Here is a 26,831-nt window from a genome sequence, read left to right as displayed (position 1 = left end):
AGTTTCCTGAGACTTCCCCAGCCTGCAGAACCTCTATAAATTACCTAGTCTTGGGCAGTTCTTTTTTTTTTTTTTTTTTTTTTTTTTTAATTTAAGTTCTGGGATATATGTGCAGAACGTGCAGGTTTGTTACATAGTTATACATGTGCCATAGTGGTTTGCTGCACCTATCAACCCGTCATCTAGGTTTTAAGCCCCGCATGCATTAGGTATTTGTCCTAATGCTCTCCCTCCCCTGGCCCCCAACCCCCTGACAAACCCCAGTGTGTGATGTTCCCCTCCCTGTGTCCATATGTTCTCATTGTTCAGCTCTCACTTATGAGTAAGAACATGCAGTGTTTGGTTTTCTGTTCCAGTGTTAGTTTGCTGAGAATGATGGCTTCCAGCTTCATCCATGTCCCTGCAAAGGACATGAACTCATTCATTTTTATGGCTGCATAGTATTCCATGGTGTATATATATATATGCCACACTTTTTTTATCCAGTCTGTCATTGATGGGCATTTGGGTTGGTTCCAAGTCTGCTATCGTAAATAGTGCTGCAATAAACAAACATGTGCGTGTGTCTTTATGGTAGAATGATTTATAGTCCTTTGGGTATATACCCAGTAATGGGATTGCTGGGTCAAATGGTATTTCTGGTAGATCCTTGAGGAATCGCCACACTGTCTTCCACAATGGTTGAACTAATTTACACTCCCACCAACAGTGTAAAAGCATTCCTGTTTCTGCACAGCCTCACCAGCATCTGTTGTCTCTTGACTTTACAGCATCATGAGCACAAGCTAATACGTTCCCCATTTCATTACAATCTGAGAACTGATAAAAAATTATTTACAAACTTATTCTACCTCTCTTCATTTGGGTCACAGCTACACTACCTTGATAATCACTAGCTCACTTTTGCCCAATGATTAAGGTAACAGAAGCTGCTAATTCATTCTATAAGCCTTGCACTTTGAACTCAGCCCTCTATAAGTAAGGTATTTGTGTTAAATGCTTTTGTTCTATTTCATAAACTTTTATCCTGCCTCTCGGAGTATGGCAGATGTAAAATTACCTGTTGTTTCTGGAAAATGGATGACTCAGACACTAATTAAAGTTACTGTTAGTGTTAGCCACAGGTGGAAATGAGGCCAAAGTGAGCCATTCAGTTATTCTTCCTAGTTTGATGTACCTTTTAAAATATTAAATTCAAGAGGCATTAACTGTGTCAGAATGTAGGATAATTAGGAAGAAGGAGATACTGTGTTCACTGAGTTATCCTGAAACCTCAGTCAGTGAACTCACCCTGCCTGTCCTCAGGATTTGTTTAGGGTTGCAGTGGTGAACTGGTGTTTTCCCTCACCTAATACTTAGGGCTTAAAATCCAGGTGGTTAGAGGGACAGTTCTTATATTCTCCTTCCCTTCTCAACTGATGTCTTTTATGACTGTTTGCTGAACTGCACCAAGTAGCCCTGCCATCATGACAGTCCCTCCCACCTTGAGCAAACAAGTCTTCATAGGTATATTGTTTCATTTGTATCAAGGAAGACAGTCTTCTGGAATTCTGTGGGTTTGTGCTGTTTCTCTGATGTGCCTCTTCTCTGGTCTCTTGTTATGCTGACTGATCCCTGCCCCCTGGAGCAAGTGACCTGATTCTTTGGCAGCAGTTGAATAAGTTCTGATGCTAAAACATGCTCTGAAACTCTCCAGAGATAGGAAGACCTTGCTCCTAAATGGAAATCTTGAAAATTACACCCTTTAACATAACTCTGCCCTGAAAAGAAACCCAGACTTGACTATAATCTGGGCTTCATAGGATATTCTAACATCGAAATTCATATTATTCCTCTCAGCTGCTCTCCACCATGCACCCCACCAACCTCTGCCCTAATCCTCTCTCTCCCACATTCTTTAGTCACTGCTCTGTCCCTTCAGTGTAGCCTAGAAAAACTACTGTTTAGGTTTTACTTCAACATGTTATGGCTTTGAATGACTGTGCCTGACATTGCCATACACCTAGCAGCTGCCAGGACTGATGAGCTGCCTCGTTGTGACGTGTTGACAAGGACTATACAGAGATTTAGTTAAACCCAATATCCAGCAACTGATGAAAAAGCCTGATGTTAAGTTGGCTGGACTTTGCTCTGTGTGCACTGTTAACCCATTGTACTACCAGGAAAGAGCCATGTCCATTGGTACTTAAAGAAGAGCTGAAGGGCTGGGCACGGTGGCTCACACCAGTAATCCCAGCATTTTGGGAGGCTGAGGCGGGCAGATCACTTGAAGTCAGGAATTCAAGACCAGCCTGGCCAACCTGGTGAAACCCTGTCTCGACTAAAAATACAAAAATTAGCTGGGCATGGTGGTGCGTGCCTGTAGTCCCAGCTACTTGGGAGGCTGAGCCAGATTGAATCACTTGAACCCAGGAGGCGGAGGTTACAGTGAGCCAAGATCACGCCACTGCACTCCGGCCTAGGTGACAGAGCAGGACTTCATCAAAAAAAAAAAAAAAAAAAAAAAAAAAAAAAAGAAGGACTAAAGGAAAGAACTGCTCAAAAAAGCTATATCAAATAACCAGCTAACAAGTTAATAAGCAAAAGGGCATGTGTGTGTGCCAGGGGCTAAAAGCAATGTGTTTGCCTGGAGGTGATGCAAGTGCCATTGCATAGTGAGCCAGAAGCTAAGGGGTTTGTGTGTGCCAGCTCCCTGTTGAGGGGGATGGGGGAATAGAGAGGGGAGGGAGACCATGTTAAATATGTTAGGGGTAAAGTGGAAAAATATCTATCTTATTTAAATACAGGCAAGCCTCACTAACTCAGCCTAATTAGAGGAAAGCCAGTCTGAATCATGGGATATTTTTAAATGCATTTTTATTACTTTCAAGCACTGGACATGCTAGTAATTCAAACTAGACTAACAGCATAGTACAGCACCTCAGGGAAGGGGCTTTAAGAATCATTTGTAATTAGCATATCAATTATTTGTATGTAAGTGTATATGCACAAAGTGCATGAAAAGTTTATTCTCCTAAGTAGGACAAACATTCCCCAGTGCAGTCCTGTTTACACTATTAATTTGCTTAGCCAGCCCTTTTTGTGCCAAGATAGATGTATGTAAGAAATGCTTATTTCCTCAGGGAAGAATGAATCGCTTCCCTGTGTTTAGTCCAGTAACTAAGAAGCGGAGTGCCACTTGATTGGTTTGGGATTTCCAGGATATGGAGTTTTGAATTTGCATACAGACTAGAGAGATTTCATATGGAGAAGATCTGGCAGCCATTGCCAGAGATCCAGTTTCCCCATCTGGATTTCATTGACGTGATCTGGATTTCATCAAGCAACAGGACACTGATCCTAAATGATCCACCAGACACTCTAACATAGGCATGTTTAGCATACATCCTGCCCCAGAAAAATAACTGTTAAAATATGATGAGTTGGAGTTATTCTATGTGCAGTACTTAAAAGTAATAAAAATGCGTTTCTTTTTAAGCCCCACAAAAACCATGCAATAGCAAGTTAATGATGAAAATCAATCCCCAAACTCTTTCTTGCACACCTCATTGTATGACAGCATTGCAGAGATTTCCAATCATCTGGGAAAGGATATTATATTTTGATGAGCTGCGCCAGGTGCTAACTATATGGCAGGATTTCAGGCTTTGAATCTTAGGAAGGCCCTCAGGGGTAAAGAAGACTGAGGCAAGGGCTAGGGGCATGTTTATTGTTAACAAATCACTATTGTTCACCTAAGTTCAAAAAGTGAGCAATTGAATTGGAAAAGAAGAGGTATCAGTTATATAAGGAAGGTAGAAAATATGATTAGGAAATGAGAAACAGAGATATAGGCCTGTATTCCCACCCATATGTATTAAACTGTGCTCTAGGTAAATTGTGAATTCTTCAAGGCTTAGAGAGTAAAAACTAAGTGCAGAGAGCATAAGCACAAGCAGTAAATATACACACAAATGTTGTAACTATAGTTTGGAATGACTCCAACACTCCCCTTTCCCCCAAGGGCATTGCTATCCAGGGTCTACAAAGGCCAAATAGCTGTTTGGCTTCCAATCTGATTTTTTGCCTAAGAAATCAGAGAAGTAGGTTTCAATTTTAATAATATATTCTCCCAACATCTATATAACAGAAAGGCACTTGTGTTTCTGTCCCTTCTTAAAGTGAATTTTGTGTTTGGTGAAAAGTAATAGATTGGCAGCACTGGAAAATGAATTACTGTATTCCCATAACAGGTATAACCCAGCAGTGACACGATGAAATTTCTCTCTGCCTTTGGGGACCATTAGAATACTATTCAGGAAGTCACTGCTCTGGTGTGCTGTGCTGAACTCACCAGTATCCTAGTGGACTGAAATAATTAACATAGCACTCGAAGGGCCTGACTTGAGGCCATTCATTTATTCATTCAATGTTATGGAGTATTTACTATATGCCTGATGCTGGGAGAAGACTTTCACAAATGTTATATCATTTAATCCTCACAACAACCTTGTGAGGGAGAGAATATTATTGTTTTACAGAGAAAGAAACTGAGGTTCAGAGAAATGATTTGTCCAAGTTGCCATGCAAACACTGGATCCAAGCTTATCTGACTCCAAATACAGCATTCTCCCTGAACTGAGTGCTGTAAGGGTTGCAAAGGGGGAGAGATGAGACATATGGTCAAATGGTGTGACACAGAGCAGAATGCTCCACACTATGAGCACTCCTGGTGGTTACAGAGCAGTTAAATGACCTACCCCAGATCAAATAGCACAGATAGCCTTAGGATTCATATTATTTAGGTCTTCTTCCATTTTTTGTTTTTTAACTTAGCTCTCCAAACCAGCCTACCTCTCTTCCCACCCTACCCCCTGCCCAGATAATGTACACTCTGCTTGCTAGGTCATCTGGCCTCTCAGAATGAAGAGAGCCAAAGACCATTGGGATTTAGTAACAAGAGCATTGCATTCGAATTAGAATTAGTGTTCTAATTCTAGCTCTGACGATTCACTTCAGGCCACTGGTAAGGTGCCATGCAAACACTGGATGACTTTAATTCTGGATGACTCATTTTCCGTTGTGTGAATGAGAATGGTTTACTTCTAAGAGGTATAGTGAGAGATAAGTAAGAATACGCTAAAAATAGTATGCAGCCCTTTCTGTTGCCAAGGTGACACGTAATTGATGAGTAGAATTACCTACTACAAGGCATGTTAGAAAGAGATGCCCGTTAGAATCTATGTTTCTGTATAATAGACTCAGCAGTGAGAGAAAAGATGCCCCTTTAAGATGTTAAGAAATTACGTCACAAAAATTAAAACAGTGAAAGGGATATGAGGTTGTTTGCTGGTTGGTTGGTTGGTTGGTTGGTTGGTTGGTTGGTTGGGGAGTTTAAGATTTGTCTTTTATTTTATGGATTTGGTGTTTTTTGTTGTTGTTGTTTCATGTTTTTAGAAGTTCATGGAACCAGTACTGCTTGTTTGATGCTAAAAGCAGAAAAAGAAATTTAGAGAAAATTAAATGTCTTCTGAATATGTCCAAGAGGCACCCATGTTCTCCAACAAAATGACACATCATGCTCACTGCAAGGCAACCTCCCTCCTCCCAAATCCCTGCATCCCTGAACCATTTGTAATAGATATTCAGAAGTCACTGAGGCATTTACCATATGCTGTATCCCCTGGCAGGTTGAGTTGTTGCAGAATGAGTCAGCAGTACCTGAGCTCAAATAGGATTGAGAGAATTTAGAGAAAACATACCTATGGAAAGTTGAATGGCTTCCATTTGGGACTGACTAGTAATACTTTGGGTCCTTAACACAGTCTGCTTCTCAATCCCATCAAATGCAATAGGTTTAAAATTTATGTCTTAGAAAGGGGTTTTGCTGCTGGCAATAACTTTTCTCAGGCTGACATTGATAATTAAAAGCGTTAGTAGCAAATATTTTTCTCTTCTCTCCCTCTGCATCCTACCCTTCTTGGTTTTTCAACTTTGAATTTCTCATTTCTTTAATCTCTATTGAGGGAGTCTCTAGAGGGTGCTGAGAGTGTCTGTTGGAAAGCATGAAGATGACAAGACTGGTTTAGACCGGTGTACAAGGTAGAAAGTCAGGAGACTAAACCTTCTGGGAGCATGAACCCATCAGAGGTCTTGCTAGAGGGACAAGTTAGGGTTACCAGACTCCACCACCAGTATTGGTTAAGGGTGACTATAACGCCATTGCTCTGGCATCCCATTGCCCTGAGATGAATCTTTTAGGATATTGATTGTCTAAATAACAACAACAACCAAAAAAAAAAAAAAAAAAAAAAAAAAAAAAAAAAAACATGTTCAGCCCCTGGTATTAGAGGTAAAGAAGCACCAGTGAAAGATCTCAAAGGCACACAGTAGAAGCTGTGGTCTACCCTGATGGAATCAAAGAAAAGAGAATAACTCTATGATTTTGTTCTTGGGCTTTTATTTTATCCAAAAACATCATTAATGTCACCACCCTGGCTTTTATTCTCCTCAGGCATGAACCCCCTGCCCCAAATCCAGGCCTATGGAAGCAGCTGCCACAGCTTCTCTTCCTCATTTGCATAGCCTTGTCTGAAAACTAGACTATTGAATACTGAAGGATCAGGTTTCTCAACAAGAAAACTGCATTTTAAATGAATATCTTGTATGTTTATAGGGAAGTTACTAATGTAGTGTAAAGAAATGCCTGTTCTCCCCCTCCTTTCTGGATAAGAGATTTTATACTTTCACAAGATGAAAAATTAATGATTTGCGGTGTAGCAAACAGTACTGTTACAGTGGTTAGGGAAACTTTCCCAAAAGCAATCTGGAGTGACATTTCATTCATTTATTCATTTAATGACTATTTATTGAATGCCTACTATGTATAAAGTATTGATTCTACCCTCGAGGAAGTTAGTGGAAATTTTAAAATGTTAGATAAATAAATAGAGATTGATTTTCATATTCACACACATTTAAATAAATAAAACATAGAAAATTGTAAGAACCATAAGAGATAGAATGCTGTGGGTATTCAAAGAGAGAAAATACTTCAGAAAAAGGCGTAATTGAGGAGGTAACATTTGATCTGGTTTCTAAAGGGTAGCTAATTACTCTGTCTTTACAAAGTGTGTGAATGTATATGAGTGTTTATAAAATCTGGGTCAAGTTTGAATATACAGAGATTGTAGGGAAGGATGTTCTACACACAGGGTACAGCAAGATCAAAGTTGGGAGAGGCTGAGCTATGCACAAAGAATAGCAGTGGTTTTAGTTTGGCTGGACTGTAAAGTGCATGAAGGAGAAGTTGCAAGAAGATTGGAAACGTGGGTGGGAACCACATCATGGAAGAGCTGGAATTCTTAGCTATGAAAATTTGTACCATATTCTGTAAACATTTTGGGAGCCACTGAAGGTTTTAGAATGAGGGAATCATAAGATCAAAGCTTGCTTGGGAAGGTTAACACTCTTCCCAGTAAAGTTTTGGCAACAGCATCTGCTGTTATATTGAAATAATGTGGGTAAAGTGACTGACATAGTATCTGATGCATAGTAGCTCAGTAAGTCATGGAAGCAGATATATTGTAGTGGTTTAAAGCAAAAACTCTGGTGCCTGAATGCCTGGGTTCAAAAACCAGCTCTGCCACTTAATAGCTGTGTGATTTTGTACAGATTTCTTAACCTCTCTGTATGGTAGTTTCCCTGTCTGTAAAATAGGATTAAAAATAATACCTGTTATGAATTATTATGAGGGTCAAATGAGCTAATACATGTAAAATACATAGAACAGTGCTCTATTCTGAATAAAGTGCTCAATAAATGTTGGCTGTTGTCATCATTATTATCATTCTCATTCATGGAGTAGATAAAATTTAAGCTCGCCTTTAAAGAATGGCTATGATGTAGACATGTAGAAAGGTAACTTTCAGGCACAAGTAAGTACATGACAAACGGCATACTTGCAAGAAGATACAAGGTGAGTGAGGTGAATAATGGAGAGTTCAGTTTGCCTATAGAATAATATAGGTTAAGTTGTTATTGGAAAATAAGATTTTACAGGTAGACCATAGTCAGATTACAAAGCACTTTGGATCACAGCCTAAGAATATTAAGTGTCTCTAAACACAATGGAGGGATGTAAAAGGTTTTTGAATTAAGAAGTAACTTTATCAAAACTATTTCCCTAAGGAAAATTAATTTGATGGTTGTATGTATGAAGGATTGGAGAGGGAAGAGACTTGAGGCAGGGAAACTGATTAGGAAGCTATTGGTGTAATCCATGAAGGTGGTCATAAGGGCTAGATTAGAGTACTGCAGTGGGAGTGGAGAAGAAGGAATAGGAGAGAGATTGGTGGAAGACTGGTAATTGGAGAGGAACAGGAAAAGGGAGGAATCTGAAAGGGTGACTTTCAAATTCCTGTTTTGAACATGGGTGACTGAAAAGATGAATATCATTAACAGAGATAGGGAATAGAAGAGGTAAGACGACAAGTTTAGCATGGTCCAAATGGAGCTGTAAATCACAGCTGACTTCTCTTCACAAATTGACATATCTAATCCTAAAATGTATCCAGAAATCTAACCCAGAATAGCAAAAGCAATCTTGAAACAGAAGGACAAAGTTAGAAAACTCAAACTTCTCAACTTTAAAACTTACTACAAAACTACAGTAATCAAAGCTGTGTCATGCTGGCATGAAGACAGACATATAGATTAATGAAACAGAGTTCAGAGTCCAGAAATTAACCCCCACATTTATAGTCAATTGATTTTACACAAAGGGGCCAAGACCATTCAATGGGTGAGAGGACAGTCTTTTCAATAAATGATGATAGGACAACTGGATGTATCAATATACAAAAGAATAAAGTTGGACCCTTACCTCACACCATACATAAAAATTAATTTAAAAATAGATCAAAGACTTAAATGTAAGAGCTAAAACTGTAAAACTCTTAGATGAAAACATAGATGTAAATTTTCATGATGTTGGAATAGGAAGTGGTCTCTTGGATATGACACCAAAAACATAAGCAAAAAGAGAAGAAATAGATAAACTGAATTTCATCAAAATTTAAAACTTTGTGCTGCAAAGGACGCTATCAAGAGAGTGCAAAGATAATCCACTGAATGGGAGTAGATATTTGCAAATCATGTGTCTGATAAGAGACATATTTAGAATAAGAACTCTTACAACTCCATTTTAAAAGATAACCCAGTTTAAAATGGGCAAAGGGTTGAAACAGATATTGTTTCAAAGAAGATATACAAATATCCAATAAGCACATGAAAAGATATTCAACTTTATTACTAATCAGAAAACTGCAAATCAAAACCACAGTGAGATACTACTTCACACCCACTACGATGGTTATAATTAATTTAAAATGAAACAAAACAAAAAATAGCAAGTGTTGCTGAAGATGTGGAGAAATTGGAACCTTCATATATTGCTGATGGGGATGTAAAATGGTGTGGCCACTGTGGAAAACAGTCTAGCTGTTCCTCAAATGGTTAAACATAGAGTTGCCACATGACCCAGCAATTCTACTCCTAGCTATATATCCCCAAGAGAATTGAAAATGTGTCTACACAAAACCTGTACATGTATATCTGTAGTAGTATACTATAGTGGCAATATTAATATCAGCCAAAAAGTGGAAAAACATCAACCGTTAAATGGATAAAATGTGGTCTATCCATGCAATTGGATATTATTCAACCGTAAAAAGGAATGAAGTACCGATACATGCTACAACACAAATGAACCTTCAAGACAGTCACAAAAGAAAACATTATATGATTCCACTGATATGAAAGGTCAAAATTAGACAAATTCATAGAGACAGAAAGTATATTAGTGATTGCCAGGGGCTAGGAGTTGAAGAGTGGTGGGAATAGATAGTGACTGGTAATGGCTTCAGGGTTTCTTTTGAGGACAATGAAAATATTCTAAAATTCATTGTGATATTGTGTGCACAACTCTTTGAATATGCTAAAAGCCATTGAATTGTACACTTTAAATGAGGGAATTGTATAGTATATGAAGATCAATAAACTTATTTTAAAATTACTTTTAAAATATATGTATTTTTTACTGGAACTGTAGCCCCTGATAACTAGCTGCAGATTTTTTAGTAGAATCAACTGTCAGTTGCTTCTAAGAAGTTTGAAAAAGATAACAGAGAAAAGGCTTTTGGATATGGTAATCCAGAGGTCTCTCTACCTTTAAGAGAGCAATTTCAGGAGAGCAGTAAGATCAGATTCTGGATTGCAAGAAGTATGTATAGGTGGCCAGTATGTGGATAAGTTGGACAATGCTAAGAAGGGGAGGGATAGATGGGCAACTTGTAACTTATAACCTACAGGAACTGAATCAGCAGGAATTCAGGGACTGAAGATGTAAGAAAAGAGCTCATTGGTAATACATGACCCTTAAAGCAACAAAAGAGGATTTAGTGCTTAGAGAGATAAATTAAGCTGGAAGGGGAGAAGAAATATGATGGAGGACATTTTCAGGTAGAGAAAAGAGGTAAAGAAAGGCACTCATTACACATAGCTTCAACCAGTTCTGTCCAGTATGAGGCAGAAAAATTTGATCCAGAAAGATACACAACAAACTTAATCAGCAGTTACCTCTGGGGTGGAAGTTGAGATGGAAACAGGGAGATTTTTCACTTTTGATAGACCTTTATTTATTTATTTATTTATTTATTTATTTATTTATTTATTTATTTGATACTGTGTCTCACTCTGTCGCCCAGGCTGGAGTGCAGTAGTGCGATCTCAGCTCACTGCAACCTCCACCTCCCAGGTTCATGCGATTCTCCTGCCTCAGCCTCCTGAGTAGCTGGGATTACAGGTGCCTGCCACCACGCCCAGCTAATTTTTGTATTTTTAGTAGAGACAATGTTTCATCATGTTGGCCAGACTGGTCTCAAACTCCTGACCTCAAGTGATCTGCCCACCTCGGCCTCCCAAAGTGCTGGATTACAGGCATGAGCCACCGTGACTGGCCATGTTTAATTTTTTATATCAAGAATGTCCTCTCATTATATTTGTATTTTTCAAAAATTAGACTAGCTGCTGTATGAAACATAATTCTTCATCACTTGGAGGTAAAGTGAAAGATGGCCAAGCTGTAGAGAGTGTGTGGCCCATATTAATCACTCAATTAGTGTTTGTAGAATTTGTTGAATTGGAGTTATAAGCATAAACTCTAATGGAAACAATTCACTTGATTTCTCAGCTTCCTCCAGCAGAATAGAGAGAAAACTCTGATGGTGTGGTTCATCCAAGGGCTTAAGGACTGACAAGGCAAAAATGGCAAAGGTGCGAGGGATCTAGGGTGCTAAATTAAGTTTTCAAAATGACTAATCGTATTCTCCAGAATGAGTAATGAAGCAAATGAAGTCAAAAGATAGGCTGAGCTGGGCATGATGGCTCACGCCTGTAATCCCAGCATTTTGGGAGGCCAAAGTGGGAGGATCACTTGAGCCCAGGAGTTCGAGTCTAGCCTAGGCAACAAAGTGAGACCCCATGTGTACCAAACAAAAATTTTAAATTAGCTGGATGTGGTGGCCTATAGTCCCAGCAACTTGGGAAGCTGAGGTGGGAGGACTGCTTGAACCCACGAGGTCAAAGCTGTAGTGAACCATGATCATGCCACTGCTCTCCAGCCTGGGCGAGAGACTGAGACCCTGTCTCAAAAGAAAAAATATATATAGAATGGTGTACTTTGAAAATAGGGGGAAAACAACTAGGGAATAGAAGTTACAGTAAGAATAAACAGGAAATGCAATAGGAATTGGAAAGATAGAAAATTGTAGATGGAGAAAGTAGTTCAGAGTTCAGGGTCTTAGAAGAAGAGCAATTCCAAGTGCTTCTTTATCAGGCCCCAAAGTGTGTCTATGGTTAGGAATAAAGTAGAGTACAGGTGGACATCACTATTGTCGAAAAGATAAAGAAACTGTGATGTTAGAGAGTTAGGACAGGCATGGGGGAAAGAATAGATCTCTTGTTCAATACTGTGAACCCATTGCCCAACCTAGTACCTATAGTAGGCATTCAATTAACATTTGTTGAATGAATGAATGAAATGAGTGAATGAATGAATATTATAGCACTTATCACAATTACTTGTTTTCCTGTTTTCTTCCCCTAATGGACCAGAAGCTTCTTGAGTCTTGCTTATTTCTGTGTCTGTAGTGTTTCAATCAAGGTTTGAGTGAGGGAATGAATATTGAACTGCAGAAAATGATAACAAGGAAAGGGAGAATGAGAAAAATTGTGAACGAGGTGCTAAAATCCCCAAGGGAGGTAAAAGATAAGAACTTTGATAGTATTTGAGTAATATTATCAAATGACGTTGACTCAAAAGAGGGAGCGATTGATGAGAGGAAAGAATGTTAGATTTGGAAGTGGCAATAGGAAAAATAATATTCCAATTTTTCTTTTCCCATCCTGGGAATTCTGGAGGAATTGACATAGTGTTTTCTTCTTTGATGCTCCACTCCTACTCTGTCAATTAGCCCTCCCAATTTTTTCCAAATTTACCTTACCTTGCTTCCTGCTGCCATCATGACTAGAATGCTTCAATACCCTTTTTGCCAACCCCTGTGGGGTTGACTTTGTCACTTTGACCTTACATGCAACAGCAAAAAGCTAAATTCCTAAGCATAATTTTTCAGCAACGTTAGTACTTACCTCATACTTCTCCAATGGTTTCCATTTGACTGTCAAATCAAATGAAAACTTCCAGTCTTGAATTTAAAAGTGTTCACCATCCAGCCCTCTGTAAGCTGCCCTTACTTTAGTTGCTTTGAAGTTTGCACTATGTACAAAATGCCCTACCTTTCTCAAAGCTTCTTATCAACCTTTTCAATACCCATCCAGAGCCCTCTTTATCAGAACTCCTTGAGGACTTATTTTCCCTACGTGGCTGTAATCAAAACAACTACTTCAGAAACACCTGCCTGCCTTTAGCCTTTCCTCTCTCCTAAATACCAAACACTCACAAATGTTATATGTATATGCTTTTCTTGTGTGTCATTCTGTATAACCCTATCGATTCTACCATATAAATTTCTCCCAAATCTGTCTCTTCCTCCTTATCCTCGCTGTCACTGGCCTGGATGGTTGCAAAAGCCCTCATCAACCTTCAGGGTATCCTACAATAGAGCTTCAGTATCTTTAAAATGGAAATCTAATTATGCCTTCAAAGCACACACACACAGATGCACACATGCACTCATACAATGTTTGAGACATTTTGTACCCTTTAAGCAAAAGTCCAAACTCATTAGCCTGCCAGGTATATATAACCCACGTTTACCTCTCTAGCCTCATCCCACCACTCCCGCTGTCAAGCCTTCATGCTCCTGTATGCATACTTCTTCTCTGGACTTAGTCCCCTACCAGTAACCCCACAATCATCTCTGCCTCCAAATTCCCTATCGTCACCCTACATACCTATAAATTTCTACACTTTTTAAAAAAACTTTTATTGCACAATAATCACAGATTCACAGAAGGTTGCAAAAAAATGTATAGGGAAGTCCCATGTACCCTTCATCCAGCCTCCCCCAATGTTGACATCTTATACAATTATATTATGGCATCAAAATGAAGAAGTTGATATTGGACATTGGTACAAGCCATGGAGCTTATTTAGATTTCACCAGCTATACATGCATGTGTGTGTGTGTGTGTGTGTGTGTATGTGTGTGTGTAGCTCTATGCAATTTTATCACACATGTAGCCTTGCATAACTACAACCACAATCAAGATACAGATCAGTACCATCATCACAAGGCTCCCTCATGCTACGCCTTTGTAGCTACATCCATCCCTAACCCCTGGCAACCAACTAATCTATTCTCCATCTCTGTAATTATTATTTTGCAAATGTAATGTAAATGGACTCATGCAGCAGACAATCTTTTGAGATTGGCCTTATTGACCCGGCATAATTCCCTTGAGAGCCATCCAGATTTTTTTTGCATGTATCAGTAGTTTGCTCCTTTTTATTAATGAACAATATTCCAGTGGCATGGTTGTACCAGTTTGTTTAACCATTTATCTGTTGAAGTGCATCTGGGTTGTTTCCAATGTATGGCTATTACAAATTGAGCTGCTATCAACATTCGTGTACAAGTTCCTACACAAAAATCAGTCTTAAATTATCCGGAATACATTGCCCAAGAGTACAATTACTAGGTCATATGGTAAGTCTATTTTTAGTTTTGACAGGGACTGCCAAACTGTTTTCCAGAGTGGCTACATCATTTTACGTTCCCACCAGCAAGGTATGTTTATGATCTGGTTTCTCCACATCCTTACCAGGAATCATTGTTACCATTTTTCAGTTTAGCCATCTTGAGAGTTGGCTCACTGTAGTTCTCATCTTTTAGGACCTAAGTCAAGAGTTACTTCTGTAGAGCCTTTTTAAAATCCTCAGGAAAAGTTGATTATTCCCTACTCTATACCATTTCTGACACTTCATTTATCATTGTATTTTAATTATTTATTGACATAGTCTGTGTCTTTCCCTCTATTTCCGGGCTACATGAAACTAGGCGTTGTGTCATATTCATCTTTGTTCCTGCAGCATCTGGTACAGTTACATGCTGGGCACACAGTGGATGCTCAGGAAAATGTGTGGTGAGTGAGGGAAAGAATGAATGAACAGAACATTAGTCTTGTTGCCTCCCCCTCCTCCTCCTCCTTAAGCTAGAAACCTTTTTAGAACAGACATCACGCCTTCCTCTGTGTCTCCCAGCAGCAGCTAATAGGGTGCTCTGTACGTGTAGATGCTCAATAAATGTCGTCTAAACTATTCAGTTAGCTTATCTTCCCTCTGCACCCAGGAGATAAGCATATGAAAGAGAGAATAGGCCCAAGTATCCTTGTATTAAGGATCATATGTCATTATTTTTATAATATTCTTATAATCTCTACGATCACTCAATATTCTTCTGTGTAGATGAGAAATCAAAACAAAACAGTCCTTTGAGTCAAAGAATGCCTCTGTGGGTGAGCACTATTCAATAATTTCAGTACCCTTGTTACATATGGATTTGGGAGGATGGCTTTTTATGTCTCTGAATTCCTTTTGCATTTTCAGAAAGATCTGGGATATTTCTGGTCTTGCTGCACTGGTGTAATTTGACATGTTGATTATGAAGAGGTCATTAACCTCAACATTTTTGATCACTTTTTGACTCTGTATTTTCTCAACTCTGATGTATGTTAATTTGCACTTGTTTATACGTCTCTGTAAGAGTTATTCAGGCCCTTGAGGGCTGGTATATATTCTGTCTGGAAAGTAGATTGTAAGCCCCTTGAGAGCAGAGACTTTATAACTCCTAGGAATGTATTCTGGACACTGTCAGTGTTCAATTAATGATAATACTGAAAGCTTGACTAAGGTCGTCTGTCACATTGACATCTTCCTTTTCATCTACAAGTGTTCTATCAAAAAAAAAAGCTAGGTTGACTAGGCAGTATTGAATGATTCTATCCAAAATTATGCTCATTGTTACACTACAATTTGTTCTTTAGGGTGCTTTCAGATTTATAATTTTAGATCAGTTGTTACAGTTCCCTTCCCTATAATACCCTGGTTACATATGCATTAGGGAGGATTGCATTTCATAACCCGTTAGTCCTTTTGCATAATAAAAACTTACCTGATAACATCTATGCTTGTAAAGCATGTAATTCTTCTCCCCAGCCCCCACTGAGAACCAGGTGATTAAACTCCAAGTATGGTCCTAATCTTAAATAATCAGAAAGAACCCTTAATAACTATTCAGTGTATATCTTATTTCCCCAGATTTTAAAATGGACTAAATGTGTATACTATGTCCTATGGCTGTTGAAGTTAAATTAATATGAATATTTCAAGAAAGTCTGAATTTTAAAACAGAAGGACAGATGTGTTCATTGATGAGGGTGGAAGTAGAGGAAATTATTTTGTAAGTCAGGTTTATTAAGGTATCATTTACATATAGTCTGATTCACCCTTTTTAGGTAGAAAGTTTGATGAGTTTGACAGGTTGTGTTTTTTTCCCTTAACTATTTGCTAATTCAGTTATACCTCTAACTTGCCCCACCACCACCACTACCCCTAGACCAAACTGACCTATATTTTTCTGATATTTTGTATCCTTTCTATTTTATATAGTGTACTAAAGGAAGTATACCAAGCCTTTAATCCCAAAGCAGTGGTCTTACAGTTGGGAGCTGACACAATAGCTGGGGATCCCATGTGCTCCTTTAACATGACTCCAGTGGGAATTGGCAAGTGTCTTAAGTACATCCTTCAATGGCAGTTGGCAACACTCATTTTGGGAGGAGGTGAGTATAGAGGAAGATTACCAGGAGAATTTGTTGACCTTCCTCCACATTTTGTACATTGGCACTGAACTTGGAAAACTTGGCTTTCTTGGATTGGATAATACCAACCTACCTGAGGCCCAGAAGCCTGAGTCAATAAAATCTGCCACCTCCACAGTTCAGCATAAGAAAATACTCTGACACACTTCTCAGCTTAGCATGTGCATTGACTTCTTGGCACTCTAAAGTCTAAATTTCAATTCCTGAAGCAAAGATCCTCTGGTTAAAGGTTACCTCGAATCTTAAGAATATAGGATGTTAACCCCAGTAGACTGATCCATCTTCTCTCAGTGTAGTATTTGATTTTCAGTTCTAGTAATCATCTTTTGGGAACATGTCACTGAAATTCCAACTCTACTTGTATGCAAGTAGTAAACACACAAATTAATTAAATAAGCTGAATTCAAGAATGACTCTTCCCCCAAAAAGCGTGGATTTGTTATAGTGAAGTAAAATTGAGAGATCCGTAGTCTCTTGGGCATTCTTGCCTTTGGTGTGTGCTGATTATTTGTATTACTTAGCCAAAAGGAAGCCCAGTCTATTCAGTAGAAGCATTTATACATTTGAGAAGGGAACTTGTCACAACATTTACCACCTTTAAAGATGTCTTGCTTAAAATCTTCTGTCTACCTACCTGGCACAATCTTTATTTCACTGGATGAATAGATTGGTGTGTTAAAATAACATGGTCAAGCAGATTGAGCTTAAAATGCATATATTATAGAAGAGCTAATTGTTGGTTGCTTTGTCAACCTGTTAGAGGAAATTGTGGGGAGGCCTTATTAAATGAGTGGGCATTCAACACAAGTACACAAGCCTGGTCTTTTGGCAGCCTCAAACTCTAGAAGGCTCAAAATTAAAGATACTTACAAGAGACGACCTCTTACGAAAAGCTGGCAAGAAATATATTAACTTCAACTGAAGAAAAATATAAAATTGATAAGTACTGTGTGACATATTACTTTCCTTGACAGCACTAAGGATGGTGATTATGATACAGGTACAGCTAAGGAGGGGAAGAGACCTTTCTACTATATACATCAGGTTAGAATCTGACTTTTGTTTGAGGCTATAGTCTTTACATTAAAAGTCTGTTAGCATGCTCTAAAGCCTTTTTGCTTTCTTAGCCCAAAGTTTTGACATTTGAATATTTAACTCTTCTTAGGAAATATGTGTATTCCTGAAAATGCTTGTGCATAAGTGGAATTTTTGCAAATCAAATCATATTGTATATGTACCAGAGATAGTTTACTACCTAAACAAAACCTATAGTGACCTTTTTTGAAATTAAATATACCAAATAAGTCTATCTTATAAATTCAAGTTTTTTCGTGTCGGGAGTATTTAAAGTAATACCTGTACTATTTAACTGAAATTCTCAGCCCCTATTAACACACAGTTCATAAAGAGAGCCACATCCCCAAGCTTCAGTGGACCCCATTGAGGCCTAAAAGACATACTCAAAGCATCCGTGACCCTTCAAATAGTAGAGAAGCTTAAGAAAAGGGTGACCATATGTTCTAGTTTATACATGTTATCCCAGTGTAATGATTAATAGTGCCCTCTTTTACTTTTAAAAGTATACCATTTTGTATGATAATTTATATGGTCACCATATCTAAAATCGACCAGATTCTGTTTCCCTTAGGCTGCATTGAGATTAGGAAATCATTTCATTTTACCCTTATACTCTTAGAATTTAGCTAACGGCCAATGTTTGAATGCTTGCATGGCAGAGCACATCTATTCAGCACAAAAATATGCTGATTATTAGCCAGTATAATATGGCTGTTGGGTGATTGTGACAGGACCTGATGAGATGGGTCAGAGCATCCATCAACAGTCCCTTCCACATCTCACTCTCTTTGATCTCTGCCACCAGGCCTATGTTTTGTGGCAAAAAGGAATGCTGATATTAAAAGAAGGAAGTCTGTTTTTGTCAGCGTTTTCCTTTTCTCTTTCCTGGGTTTTTAGGGCTAGATCTGCCAATAGTTTTAAAATACAAATCACATTCAGCAGTCATTTTATAGAATTATTGCAGAATTCATCACAGAAATCTTTCCATTGGGTAGATCACCTCAAGAGATCTGGATTCAGAGATCTGAGTCTTGCTGATGGCTCTTGATGGAACTGAGGAGTTTGGATTCCTCAGGTACATATTTTTGGAGAGATGAGAGCCTCTTTAATCTTTGCAGACCTTGGACTGCCCAGTTTTACGCTGTGCATGATTTGACTGGTCCACCAAAGTCTGCCTAATAGGTGGTTTAAAAATATCACAAAGGGATATTTAGGGGAAATTCTGCAATTTGAGGTTGTCTTTTATTAAAACATTTTTCTCTCTTTCCTTACCCCCCTTCCCTCTCCTGCTGTTTTGTGACTATTCTTTCCTAACTTCACAATTCTTGATGGAGACAGGAGGCTATAACCTTGCCAATACGGCTCGATGCTGGACATACTTGACCGGGGTCATCCTAGGGAAAACACTATCCTCTGAGATCCCAGATCATGAGGTAAGTAAGGCTCTGACAAGTCCTCTCTTCTTTAAGGGGAAGAGCTGAGTCATTCCACCTAATCAAAATCACGTCCTCACCACTCAATACCGTTTTGTTGAGAGACACTTCAATAACAATAACACACTGTCTTGGCAGAATAGTGGACTCTTGTTCCAAAACATCCAAGACCTTCTGCCTTTTTTTTTTTTTTTTTTTTACAAGAGATCTCAAAGGCCAACCAACTTTAATTTCTCAATTAATTACAGAGACTGTGGGAAGGGGTCACCTGTTCACACAAAGAATTCTTTGGAATATGTGCATATTTTTATCCCCTAGCCTCAAAAAGGAAGGGGCTATTTTTAAAATGTGAAAGCTGGATTTTCATCTATTTTTTAAAGAAGTTTCATAGGTGGTATGTGGCACATGTTCTTTGGTGGTAGTCCTGATCTCTCAATTTTCTTTCACCAATGTAAAATTCAAGGAACCCATAAGCGCTACAAACACCATTGCTGGTGTTTTTCTAGCAATTAGTGGCACACAGAGGCTGGAATGGGATCATCCAAAATGTGAAACATCATTTGAGCCCTTGCCATTTTCTTTAGTCATACAAGATGGGCTTTATGTTTTCCAAAGCAAAGATGTCTGTTCTAGTTTTCCAAAACAAGTTCACGGAAAGCTGTCTGGGACCTGTGAATGTGCTGATAATCACTAATCCAAAGGTATACCTTTGTTCCTACCTATCACCCCAGTTCCCCTGCAAGCAGGAACCATGTTATAGATTAAGATGTATAACTACAGACCTTAGACTGGATGACTTAAAATAACAAACCGGTACATGCAGCCCCACCTTCTCAAGCTATTTCCCAAGGATTAGGGATGCCGCTTTAGTTTTAATGTTATGATTTCTGACAGATACAGTAGCTGTACACTTGGGAGCATGATGCTTTTTAAAGTTGCTATTATTTTTTAAAAATTAGAAACAACTTAAACTAATTTTCTTCCAATTTTCTCCTAACCTCAGGTGAGGTACAATATGTATCTCAGAAAAACCATTCAATATGTCTAGAATACAAATAGAAGGTACACTATAATTTGAGACAATTTGCTGATGTCAGGGTTAATAGAAGTCTCTTTTCTTGGTTTGTCTTACCTTTATTCAGTATTTGGAAGCTTAATGAAATATAAAGGTAAGTGCTGTGAACAAATGTAATCGCTGTTATTGCTGTGGGAATATCTCAGATTGCATTGTAATTTAAAGCTCTGGGACTTTATAAACTGATCAAGTTATGTCAGAAACAAGTTTTAAGCTGTAGAAGCCTGAACTGAGAATAAATGCTCTATTCCTGAGAAACAAAAGCAAATCTAAAGTTTCATCTGTGTTAAAAGATTGATAAATTTTTAATAAAGATGAATACTGCCTCTGGTACGTGGAGAAGCTATGGGCCTGAATGGGTGTAGGCTGGGTCTTATAAATAGATGTTCTGTCTTTATACTGAAATATTCTGTAAGATTAAATGAGATATAATGTATGTCAAGTGCCTAACACATAGTCCCCTGAAACCTAATAGGCACTTTAAAAATGCAAGTTCTCGGCTGGGCACGGTGGCTCACACCTGTAATCCCAGCACTTTGGGAGGTCAAGGCGGGCGGATCACTTGAGGTCAGGAATCTGAGACCAGCCTGGCCAACATAGTGAAATCCCATCTCTACTAAAGATACAAAAAATTAGCTGGACGTGGTGGTGCACGCCTGTAATCCCAGCTACTCAGGAGCCTGAGGCAAGAGAATCGCTTGAACCCGGAAGGTGTAGGTTGCAGTGAGCCAAGATCGTGCCATTGCACTCCAGCCTAGGCGACAGTGCGAGACTCCGTATCGAAAAAAAAGAAAAAATGCAAGTTATCTCCTTCCCCTTTGCATGCTGCTCACTTCTTATACCCAGACATTTATGACTATGTCATTCATAAATTTGCCCAAACCCTTTGTGAATTCCTTCTGTCATATCCTTCTGGTTTAAGAGATGTGAGTCATGCAAGAAGGAACAAAGAATAAAATTGAAATGACAGTCTTCCAGGTACAATAAGATAACATTTTAATGAAAATTGCCAAAAATAGGCTATACAGTATGAAGTCATATAAGTTCTAAGGCACAGTACACAGTTGCACACAAATATCTTTGTGGTCCTCTGAAATCAGATCAACAAATGGTAGATCAAAAAATATTTGCTGAGCACCCATTGTGTGCCAGGCACCATGCTAAATGTCTTAGGAGATGCAAAGAGAGAAATTCATCCCCTACCTCAAGCAGCTAGGGAGGGAGGGTGGTGTAAGTGCTGGGGAGACATGCAAATGCACAGATAGTTATAATACAGAGCAGAAAAAGAATAAGACAGTAGGAAGAGTGACTGTAGAGATATGCATCAAATATAAAGGGGATACAAAGGAGTACACAAAATACCCTGCCCTCTGTGAGCTGAAAATATAATCAAGAAATCTAGTAGCTTTTTTGTAGATTGCTTAGTGTAATCTGTGTATGCAAACGTCATCTGTGAATAAAGAGAGTTTTCCTTCTTTCTGTATAATCTTTCTTTTTCTTACCTTTTTGTACTGGTTGGGACCTCCAGTGCAATGCTGAGTTGAAATGGTGAGTAAATATCTTTATCTGGTCGCCAGTCACAGGGGGAAAGCGCTTAATCTTCACTATGAAGTGTGATACTAGCTGTAGGATTTTTCAAAAATGTTCTTTTTTAGGTTGGGGAAGTTCCCTCCTATTCCTAATTTACTGAGACTTTTTTTTTCTTACAAATGAGTATTGATTTTGTCAAATGTTTTTCTTCATCTATTGAAATGATCATATGGTATCCTCCTTTATTGTTAGTATAAGCACTGATTTTTTGATGTTAAACTAACTTTGCATTCCTGGAATAAACCCTGCTTGGGCATGTTGTATTATCCTTTTTATGTATTCCTGCATTCATTTTGCTGAAACTTGGTCAAGGTTTTTTTGGGTCTATGTTTTTTTTTTCTTTTTTCTTTTTTCTTTTTTTTTTTTTTGAGACAGAGTCTTGCTCTGTCGCCCAGGCTGGAGTGCAGTGGAACAATCTCAGCTCACTGCAAGCTCCGCCTCCCGGGTTTATGCCATTCTCCTGCCTCAGCCTCCTGAGTAGCTGGGACTACAGGCACCCGCCACCTCGCCCGGCTAGTTTTTTGTATTTTTTAGTAGAGAAGGGGTTTCACCGTGTTAGCCAGGATGGTCTCGATCTCCTGACCTCGTGATCCTCCCGTCTCAGCCTCCCAAAGTGCTAGGATTACAGGCTTGAGCCACCGCGACCGACCGTGTCTATGTTGATAAGGGATGTTGGCCTGTTTTTCTTTTCTTGTAATGTCTTTGTCTGGTTTTGATATCAGGGCAATGCTGATCTTTGTGGTTTCTCTGGGGTTTACATCTGAGTATGTGTTTGGTTTTTTGTTTGTTTGTTTGTTTTTGGTTTTTGTTTTTTGTTAGACAGAGTCTTGCTGTGTCGCCCAGGCTGGAGTGCAGTGGAAAAATCTCAGCTCACTGCAACCTCCGCCTCTCGGGTTCAAGCAATTTGCCTGCTTCAGCCTCCCTAGTAGCCAAGACTACAGGTGCACACCACCACACCCGGCTAATTTTCGTATTTTTAGTAGAGATGAGGTTTCACCATGTTGGCCAGGCTGGTCTTGAACTCCTGACCTCAAGTGATTTGCCTGCCTTGGCCTCCCAAAGTGCTGGGACTACAGGTGTGAGACACCATGCCCGGCCTACAGTATGCGTTTTGAACTTATCAGAGTCAACTTTTAAATAGTATTACATTACTTCACATATAATATAGTACCTTTACAGCAGCATTCTTCCATTTTTTTCCTTTCTCTGTCTTTGTGCTATTGTAGTCATACATTTTACTTTTGCATGTGTTATAAACCTCTCGATACATTGTTATTGTTTTGCTTTAAATAATTTTTTTAGTTTTTAAAATACTTACTAATTCATTTTTTTAAATTATTATTATACTTTAAGTTCTAGGGTACCTGTGCACAACATGCAGATTTGTTACATACGTATGCGTGTGCCATGTTGGTGTGCTGCACCCATTAACTCGTCATTTACATTAGATGTATATCCTAATGCTATATTTCCCCCCTCCTGCCTCCCCACAATAGGCCCCAGTGTGTGATGTTCCACTTCCTGTGTCCAAGTGATCTCATTGTTCAATTCCCACCTATGAGTGAGAACATGTGGTGTTTGGTTTTCTGTTCTTGCGATAGTTTGCTGAGAATGATGGTTTCCAGCTGCATCCATGTCCCTACAAAGGACACGAACTCATCCTTTTTTATGGCTGCATAGTATTCCATGGTGTATATGTGCCACATTTTCTTAATCCAGTCTGTCACTGATGGACATTTGGGTTGATTCCAAGTCTTTGCTATTGTGAATAGTGCCGCAATAAACATACGTGTGCATGTGTCTTTAAAGCAGCTTGGTTTATAATCCTTTGGGTATATACCCAGTAATGGGATGGCTGGGTCAAATGGTATATCTAGTTCTACATCCTTGAGGAATCGCCACACTGTTTTCCATAATGGCTGAACTAGTTTACAGTCCCATCAACAGTGTAAAAGTGTTCCTATTTCTCCACATCCTCTCCAGCACCTATTGTTTCCTGATTTTTTAATGATTGCCATTCTAAATGGTGTGAGATGGTATCTTATTGTGGTTTTGACTTGCATTTCTCTGATGGCGAGTGATGATGAGCATTTTTTCATGTGTCTGTTGGCTGTATGAGTGTCTTCTTTTGAGAAGTGTCTGTTCATATCCTTTGCCCACTTTTTGATGGGGTTGTTTGTTTTTTTCTTGTAAATTTGTTTGAGTTCTTTGTAGATTCTGGATATTAGCCCTTTGTCAGATGAGTGGATTGCAAAAATTTTCTCCCATTCTGTAGGTTGCCTGTTCACTCTAGATGGTAGTTTCTTTTGCTGTGCAGAAGCTCTTTAGTTTAATTAGATCCCATTTGTCAATTTTTGCTTTTGTTGCCATTGCTTTTGGTGTTTTAGACATGAAGTCCTTGCCCATGCCTATGTCCTGAATGGTACTACCTAGGTTTTCTTCTAGGGTTTTTATGGTACTAGGTCTAACATTTAAGTCTAATCCATCTTGAATTCATTTTTGTATAAGGAGTAAAGAAAAGATCCAGTTTCAGCTTTCTACTTATGGCTAGCCAATTTTCCCAGCACCATTTATTAAATAGGGAATCCTTTCCCCATTTCTTGTTTCTCTCAGGTTTGTCAAAGATCAGATGGCTGTAGATGTGTGGTATTATTTCTGAGGGCTCTGTTCTGTTCCATTGGTCTATATCTCTGTTTTGGTACCAGTACCATGCTGTTTTGGTTACTGTAGCCTTGTAGTATAGTTTGAAGTCAGGTAGCGTGATGCCTCCAGCTTTGTTCTTTTGGCTTAGGATTGTCTTGGCATTGCAGGGTCTTTTTTGGTTCCATATGAACATTAGAGCAGTTTTTTCCAATTCTGTGAAGAAAGTCATTGGTAGCTTAATGGGGATGGCACTGAATCTGTAAATTACCTTGAGCAGTATGGCCATTTTCACGATATTGATTCTTCCTATCCATGAGCATGGTCTGTTCTTCCATTTGTTTGGGTCCTCTTTTATTTCACTGAGCAGTGGTTTGTAGTTCTCCTTGAAGAGGTCCTTTCCATCCCTTGTAAGTTGGATTCCTAGGTATTTTATTCTCTTTGAAGCTATTGTGAATGGGAGTTCATTCATGATCTGGCTTTCTGTTTGTCTGTTACTGGTGTATAAGAATGCTTGTGATTTTTGCACACTGATTTTGTATCCTGAGACTTTGCTGAAGTTGCTTATTAGCTTAAGGAGATTTTGGGCTGAGACGATTGGGTTTTCTAAATATACAATCATGTCATCTGCAAACAGGGACAATTTGACTTCTTCTTTTCCTAACTGAATACCCTTGATTTCTTTCTCTTGCCTGATTGCCCTAGCCAGAACTTCCAACACTATGTTGAACAGAAGTGGTGAGAGAGGGCATCCCAGTCTTGTGCCAGTTTTCAAAGGGAATGTTTCCAGTTTTTGCCCGTTCAGTATGATATTGGCTGTGGGTTTGTCATAAATAGCTCTTATTATTTTGAGATACATTCCATCAATACCGAATTTGTTGAGAGTTTTTATCATGAAGGGCTGTTGAATTTTGTGTAAGGCCTTTTCTACATCTATTGAGATAATCACATGGTTTTTGTCTTTGGTTCTGTTTATATGCTGGATTACGTTTATTGATTTGTGTATGTTGAACCAGCCTTGCATCCCAGGGATGAAGCCCACTTGATCATGGTGGATAAACTTTTTGATGTGCTGTTGGATTCAGTTTGCCAGTATTTTATTGAGGATTTTTGCATCGATGTTCATCAGGGATATTGGTCTAAAATTCTCTTTTTTTGTTGTGTCTGTGCCTGGCTTTGGTATCAGGATGATGTTGGCCTCATAAAATGAGTTAGGGAGGATTCCCTCTTTTTCTATTGATTGGAATAGTTTCAGAAGGAATGGTACCAGCTCCTCCTTGTACCTCTGGTAGAATTCAGCTGTGAATCTGTCTGGTCCTGGACTGTTTTTGGTTGGTAGGCTATTAATTATTGCCTCAATTTCAGAGCCTGCTATTGGTCTATTCAGGTATTCAACTTCTTCCTGATTTAGTCTTGGGAGAGTGTAAGTGTCCAGGAAATTATCCATTTCTTCTAGGTTTTCTAGTTTATTTGTGTAGAGGTGTTTATAGTGTTTTCTGATGATAGTTTGTATTTCCGTGTGGTTGGTGGTGATATCCACTTTATCATTTTTTATTGCATCTATTTGATTCTTCTCTCTTTTCTTCTTTATTAGTCTTGCTAGCAGTCTATCAATTTTCGTGATCTTTTCAAAAAACCAGCTCCTGGATTCATTGATTTTTTGGAGGGTTTTTTGTGTCTCTATCTCCTTCAGTTCTGCTCTGATCTTAGTCGTTTCTTGCCTTCTGCTAGCTTTTGAATGTGTTTGCTCTTGCTTCTCTAGTTCTTTTAATTGTGATATTAGGGTGTCAATTTTAGATCTTTCCTGCTTTCTCTTGTGGGCACTTAGTGCTATAAGTTTCCCTCTACACACTGCTTTAAATGTGTCCCAGAGATTCTGGTATGTTGTATCCTTGTTCTCATTGGTTCCAAAGAATATGTTTATTTCTGGCTTCATTTTGTTATGTACCCAGTAGTCATTCAGGAGCAGGTTGTTCAGTTTTCATGTAGTTGAGCGGATTTGATTGAGTTTCTTAGTCCTGAGTTCTAGTTTGATTGCACTGTGGTCTGAGAGACAGTTTGTTATAATTTCTGTTCTTGTACATTTGCTGAGGAGTGCTTTACTTCCAACTATGTGGTCAATTTTGGAATAAGTGCAATGTGGTGCTGAGAAGAATGTATATTCTGTTGATTTGGGGTGGAGAGTTCTGTCGATGTCTATTAGGTCTGCTTGGTGCAGAGTTGAGTTCAATTCCTGGATATCCTTGTTAACTTTCTGTCTCGTTGATCTGTCTAATGTTGACAGTGGGGTGTTGAAGTCTCCCATTATTATTGTATGGGAGTCTAAGTCTCTTTGTAAGTCTCTAAGGACTTGCTTTATGAATCTGGGTGCTCCTGTATTAGGTGCATATATATTTCGGATAGTTAGCTCTTCCTCATGAATTGATCCCTTTACCATTATGTAATGGCCTTCTTTGTCTCTTTTGATCTTTGATGGTTTAAGGTTTGTTTTATCAGAGACTAGATTGCAATCCCTGCTTTTTTTGTTTTCCATTTGCTTGTTAGATCTTCCTCCATCCCTTTATTTTGAGCCTATGTGTGTCTCTGCATGTGAGATGGGTCTCCTGAATACAGCAAACTGATGGGTCTTGACTCTT

At 38.8% G+C, this 26,831-nt stretch overlaps 1 protein-coding gene across 4 annotated transcripts in view; it reads left to right on the top strand.

Moving 5' to 3' along the window:
- HDAC8 (histone deacetylase 8) overlaps positions 1-26,831 on the top strand; it is a 261,897-nt gene that overhangs the window by 105,873 nt on the left and 129,193 nt on the right. For 3 of the 4 annotated variants that reach the window (XR_004058377.1, XM_030934136.1, XM_030934137.1), the window contains exons 8-9: positions 16,169-16,341; positions 18,796-18,890. Coding sequence is in view for 3 of the 4 variants with exons in the window: in XM_030934136.1 (XP_030789996.1) it covers positions 16,169-16,341; positions 18,796-18,890 (268 nt within the window). In the remaining variant the exon portion in view is untranslated. Of the gene's footprint in view, positions 1-6,493; positions 7,806-16,168; positions 16,342-18,795; positions 18,891-26,831 lie in introns of those variants that run through there. The other variant, XM_030934139.1, reaches the window with a different exon arrangement.

This window comes from Rhinopithecus roxellana, chromosome 7 (assembly GCF_007565055.1).
Source record: "Rhinopithecus roxellana isolate Shanxi Qingling chromosome 7, ASM756505v1, whole genome shotgun sequence".
NCBI classification, from domain to species: Eukaryota; Metazoa; Chordata; class Mammalia; order Primates; family Cercopithecidae; genus Rhinopithecus; species Rhinopithecus roxellana.
Note: the sequence above shows the minus strand (reverse complement) of the source record. Positions and strands in the feature narration are given on the sequence as shown.